The sequence below is a fragment of the Coffea arabica genome, chromosome 3e (genome assembly GCF_036785885.1).
Source record: "Coffea arabica cultivar ET-39 chromosome 3e, Coffea Arabica ET-39 HiFi, whole genome shotgun sequence".
Taxonomy (NCBI): Eukaryota; Viridiplantae; Streptophyta; class Magnoliopsida; order Gentianales; family Rubiaceae; genus Coffea; species Coffea arabica.
In genome coordinates, this window is record NC_092315.1 from 49,018,165 (window position 1) to 49,023,602 (window position 5,438).

Below are 5,438 nucleotides of genomic sequence, written 5' to 3' on the forward strand. Positions count from 1 at the left end.
GGGTTTAGGGTTTAGGGTTTAGGGTTTAGGGTTTAGGGTTTAGGGTTTAGGGTTTAGGGTTTAGGGTTTAGGGTTTAGGGTTTAGGGTTTAGGGTTTAGGGTTTAGGGTTTAGGGTTTAGGGTTTAGGGTTTAGGGTTTAGGGTTTAGGGTTTAGGGTTTAGGGTTTAGGGTTTAGGGTTTAGGGTTTAGGGTTTAGGGTTTAGGGTTTAGGGTTTAGGGTTTAGGGTTTAGGGTTTAGGGTTTAGGGTTTAGGGTTTAGGGTTTAGGGTTTAGGGTTTAGGGTTTAGGGTTTAGGGTTTAGGGTTTAGGGTTTAGGGTTTAGGGTTTAGGGTTTAGGGTTTAGGGTTTAGGGTTTAGGGTTTAGGGTTTAGGGTTTAGGGTTTAGGGTTTAGGGTTTAGGGTTTAGGGTTTAGGGTTTAGGGTTTAGGGTTTAGGGTTTAGGGTTTAGGGTTTAGGGTTTAGGGTTTAGGGTTTAGGGTTTAGGGTTTAGGGTTTAGGGTTTAGGGTTTAGGGTTTAGGGTTTAGGGTTTAGGGTTTAGGGTTTAGGGTTTAGGGTTTAGGGTTTAGGGTTTAGGGTTTAGGGTTTAGGGTTTAGGGTTTAGGGTTTAGGGTTTAGGGTTTAGGGTTTAGGGTTTAGGGTTTAGGGTTTAGGGTTTAGGGTTTAGGGTTTAGGGTTTAGGGTTTAGGGTTTAGGGTTTAGGGTTTAGGGTTTAGGGTTTAGGGTTTAGGGTTTAGGGTTTAGGGTTTAGGGTTTAGGGTTTAGGGTTTAGGGTTTAGGGTTTAGGGTTTAGGGTTTAGGGTTTAGGGTTTAGGGTTTAGGGTTTAGGGTTTAGGGTTTAGGGTTTAGGGTTTAGGGTTTAGGGTTTAGGGTTTAGGGTTTAGGGTTTAGGGTTTAGGGTTTAGGGTTTAGGGTTTAGGGTTTAGGGTTTAGGGTTTAGGGTTTAGGGTTTAGGGTTTAGGGTTTAGGGTTTAGGGTTTAGGGTTTAGGGTTTAGGGTTTAGGGTTTAGGGTTTAGGGTTTAGGGTTTAGGGTTTAGGGTTTAGGGTTTAGGGTTTAGGGTTTAGGGTTTAGGGTTTAGGGTTTAGGGTTTAGGGTTTAGGGTTTAGGGTTTAGGGTTTAGGGTTTAGGGTTTAGGGTTTAGGGTTTAGGGTTTAGGGTTTAGGGTTTAGGGTTTAGGGTTTAGGGTTTAGGGTTTAGGGTTTAGGGTTTAGGGTTTAGGGTTTAGGGTTTAGGGTTTAGGGTTTAGGGTTTAGGGTTTAGGGTTTAGGGTTTAGGGTTTAGGGTTTAGGGTTTAGGGTTTAGGGTTTAGGGTTTAGGGTTTAGGGTTTAGGGTTTAGGGTTTAGGGTTTAGGGTTTAGGGTTTAGGGTTTAGGGTTTAGGGTTTAGGGTTTAGGGTTTAGGGTTTAGGGTTTAGGGTTTAGGGTTTAGGGTTTAGGGTTTAGGGTTTAGGGTTTAGGGTTTAGGGTTTAGGGTTTAGGGTTTAGGGTTTAGGGTTTAGGGTTTAGGGTTTAGGGTTTAGGGTTTAGGGTTTAGGGTTTAGGGTTTAGGGTTTAGGGTTTAGGGTTTAGGGTTTAGGGTTTAGGGTTTAGGGTTTAGGGTTTAGGGTTTAGGGTTTAGGGTTTAGGGTTTAGGGTTTAGGGTTTAGGGTTTAGGGTTTAGGGTTTAGGGTTTAGGGTTTAGGGTTTAGGGTTTAGGGTTTAGGGTTTAGGGTTTAGGGTTTAGGGTTTAGGGTTTAGGGTTTAGGGTTTAGGGTTTAGGGTTTAGGGTTTAGGGTTTAGGGTTTAGGGTTTAGGGTTTAGGGTTTAGGGTTTAGGGTTTAGGGTTTAGGGTTTAGGGTTTAGGGTTTAGGGTTTAGGGTTTAGGGTTTAGGGTTTAGGGTTTAGGGTTTAGGGTTTAGGGTTTAGGGTTTAGGGTTTAGGGTTTAGGGTTTAGGGTTTAGGGTTTAGGGTTTAGGGTTTAGGGTTTAGGGTTTAGGGTTTAGGGTTTAGGGTTTAGGGTTTAGGGTTTAGGGTTTAGGGTTTAGGGTTTAGGGTTTAGGGTTTAGGGTTTAGGGTTTAGGGTTTAGGGTTTAGGGTTTAGGGTTTAGGGTTTAGGGTTTAGGGTTTAGGGTTTAGGGTTTAGGGTTTAGGGTTTAGGGTTTAGGGTTTAGGGTTTAGGGTTTAGGGTTTAGGGTTTAGGGTTTAGGGTTTAGGGTTTAGGGTTTAGGGTTTAGGGTTTAGGGTTTAGGGTTTAGGGTTTAGGGTTTAGGGTTTAGGGTTTAGGGTTTAGGGTTTAGGGTTTAGGGTTTAGGGTTTAGGGTTTAGGGTTTAGGGTTTAGGGTTTAGGGTTTAGGGTTTAGGGTTTAGGGTTTAGGGTTTAGGGTTTAGGGTTTAGGGTTTAGGGTTTAGGGTTTAGGGTTTAGGGTTTAGGGTTTAGGGTTTAGGGTTTAGGGTTTAGGGTTTAGGGTTTAGGGTTTAGGGTTTAGGGTTTAGGGTTTAGGGTTTAGGGTTTAGGGTTTAGGGTTTAGGGTTTAGGGTTTAGGGTTTAGGGTTTAGGGTTTAGGGTTTAGGGTTTAGGGTTTAGGGTTTAGGGTTTAGGGTTTAGGGTTTAGGGTTTAGGGTTTAGGGTTTAGGGTTTAGGGTTTAGGGTTTAGGGTTTAGGGTTTAGGGTTTAGGGTTTAGGGTTTAGGGTTTAGGGTTTAGGGTTTAGGGTTTAGGTCGTAATTGTCCATGAAAGTAGCATGGTTACGATTTTGCTTTGAAACTCAGAAAGATGCATTTCGTAATGCTTAATGACTCCTTTCATCTTATACTACATGGTTTTTTGTGAATTCAACAACTTATATAAATGTTAAATTTTGTAACTTCCTCTTGTCATGGTGTGATTTTTTTTTAAATGCCAGTTTATTTCCCCAGATTTTCTCTGAAGGTTTTGGGTTGCATAAAGGTACACATGTATCTTTCATAAATACTGAAGATCTGTTTTTGTGATAGGAAGGTGGATGAATTGGATAAAACAATTTCCGTAGCAGCAAGAGATCCTTCATGGTATGGTATCAATGAACCAGAGCTTGAGAAAAGAAGAAGATGGACAAGCAATGCTCGAAGTCAGGTATTTGTTTATAAGTTGTTCCATAGCTGCTATAATTGCAACTTGTTATTCCTTGTGTTACTGTACAGGAATCTTCTTCTTCTGTTTAGGCATAATACATACTACCCAATGAATAACTTATATACTGGATGGATTTGCTTTGGATTTATCAGACACTTGAGGTTAACAGACTTATGTGTTGGGTAATTAGGTTGGCAATATGAAGAAGGCAATAGTAGCTGGGAAGGAGTCTAATGGCTTAAGCTCTTCAAATGTAAATGGAATGCGTAGGGAACTCATGAGAATGCCAAATTCGCAACAGACGGACAGATCCAACCAGTATGTTACACAAGCTAATGATGATCTCATATCCTCAGAATCAGACAGACAGCTACTTCTCATAAAGTATGGTCTTTTGTTTCATTATCAACCTCTTCCCAGCTTATTCTGTTTGATTTATTTTCTTTTGCTATATTCTTTTTTTTTTCCTTGTCTTGAACATGATCTGTTTGTGTTCCTGTTTCTTTCCTCAAGTGATGAATATGCCTGACCAAACAACAATTACAATACAAATGATTGTTTGTGAATATATAGAATTTTTCTGGTTAGTTTTCCCAGGATTTAAAGTTTTGGTTTCACAACATTTGAATGTGATTTTGGTTAACATCTTTAATTCTTTCTCTCTCAACAAGAATATGAAAAATAACTTGGCAACTTCGTTAGAAGGTTATTCCCCATTAAGCATCTATTACTTTGATTTTTTGGTAAAACAATAGGCTGAGCTCTAAGAATAAGTAATAAGCTATTCATTTATCACTTAATGTAATATACACTTAAATGTATCAAATTTAGTACTTAACAATTCAGTAACTTAATGGATTCAGATTTCAGTTTTAAGACTGATCAAATGCACCCTTAGTAATTGCTTGTCAGCATTTCAAGGAAACTTATTTTGTCCATTAATTGAATTTATTTCATATTTTTTGATGTTTTTTTCTAAATTATAGAATTGAAGGAAGATTTACATAATTAGTGAAAACAGTTTTTAAAAAAAATTGAAAGTAAGCATGATTCTTGTTAAGTGTGAAACTGCAAGAATAATAAAATTTTTTAGACTGTTGAAGATTTCAAAATTATGGCCTGATTACTTGATCAACTACTAGATCATTCAATCTATAGTCGTATTTTTGGAGTTTTATTCATTTCTATTGTGTAATAGTGTGGCTTATGCAGGCAACAAGATGAAGAGTTGGATGAGCTCAGTGCTAGTGTAGAAAGAATTGGTGGTGTTGGCCTTACGATACATGAAGAACTTCTTGCACATGTACTTCTTTTGACACTTTTTGAACTGTCATTTCCATTCTGGAGAATTGGTATTAGAGTGAAATTTGCTGCATCTCTGTTGTGTAGTTACCTATCTTGTGTCCAAAGATTTTCTTTAGTCAAATATTTCTACGAAAATCAAACAGCACTCCTAAAATCCAGTTTTGTTGGTGTGCAGGAAAAGATTATAGATGACTTGGGTACAGAGATGGAGGGAACATCAAATCGCCTTGATTTTGTTCAGGTTAGTATTGCCATCATATGACTTCTGCATCTTACTTTGGTTTGTACCATTCCTATCTTTGAATGTAAGAGCTGATATTCCACTTATTGGCCTCAAGTATATCCCTTGCTCCTCCCCCCTCTTTCTCTCTCTTTTGGTCTGAATCTTGTTTAATTGAAGTTACACTTCTCTGCAGAAAAAGGTTGGCATGGTAATGAAGAAGGCTGGAGCCAAGGGTCAATTTATGATGATTTTGTTCCTTCTCGTTTTGTTTATCATTCTGTTTGTGCTGGTCTTTTTCACTTAGTCTTGAAAGATTTTGGCATTTAGTCTATTGCATGAGGGAGGTTACCACTGTTGGAATAAATTGGAAACTTTTGGTGGATGTATATGAATTAGAAATTTCTTTCCCGTATATGAATTAGAAGTATACCATCATTGGAACGTTGTTGGCTGTGTTGTACTTAGCAGAGCTTCTTAGTTTCGATATTCTTTGCACATCATAGAAGTTTACAGCAAAATTTTGTCCGCTTTTGCATCTGATTACAAGATAGCTAGATGTTATGATGCCCAAGCAGCAAAATCAGTTATTTGCCTTTGTGTTCTGCTTCCTAGTTAGCCTTGACTCTTTATGATTCTTGTGCCCCGTCCGGCAAAATGATTTTGGCTATTCAAAAGTTTGGTAGTACCAATAGTTGATTGAAGTAACACTTTTTTTTTTGGCATCTTTGTAATTTTTTTTTTCAAGAATATGATAGAAGTTTGGCTTAGAATTGCAGATATCTATTCAAAAAAGGCTTGATAGCTTCTTTTTAAAAAAAA

The 5,438-nt window shown here is 38.2% G+C and overlaps 1 protein-coding gene across 1 annotated transcript; it reads left to right on the top strand.

Annotated features, from left to right (window-relative positions):
* Positions 1-2,941: 2,941 nt before the first annotated feature.
* Positions 2,942-5,064, top strand: LOC140038340 (syntaxin-61-like). Its single transcript, XM_072083666.1, has 5 exons — positions 2,942-3,091; positions 3,282-3,475; positions 4,304-4,394; positions 4,572-4,637; positions 4,813-5,064. The coding sequence occupies exons 2-5, from the start codon at positions 3,291-3,293 to the stop codon at positions 4,921-4,923; spliced, it is 453 nt and encodes a 150-aa protein (XP_071939767.1). The 5' UTR covers positions 2,942-3,091; positions 3,282-3,290; the 3' UTR covers positions 4,924-5,064.
* Positions 5,065-5,438: the final 374 nt, after the last annotated feature.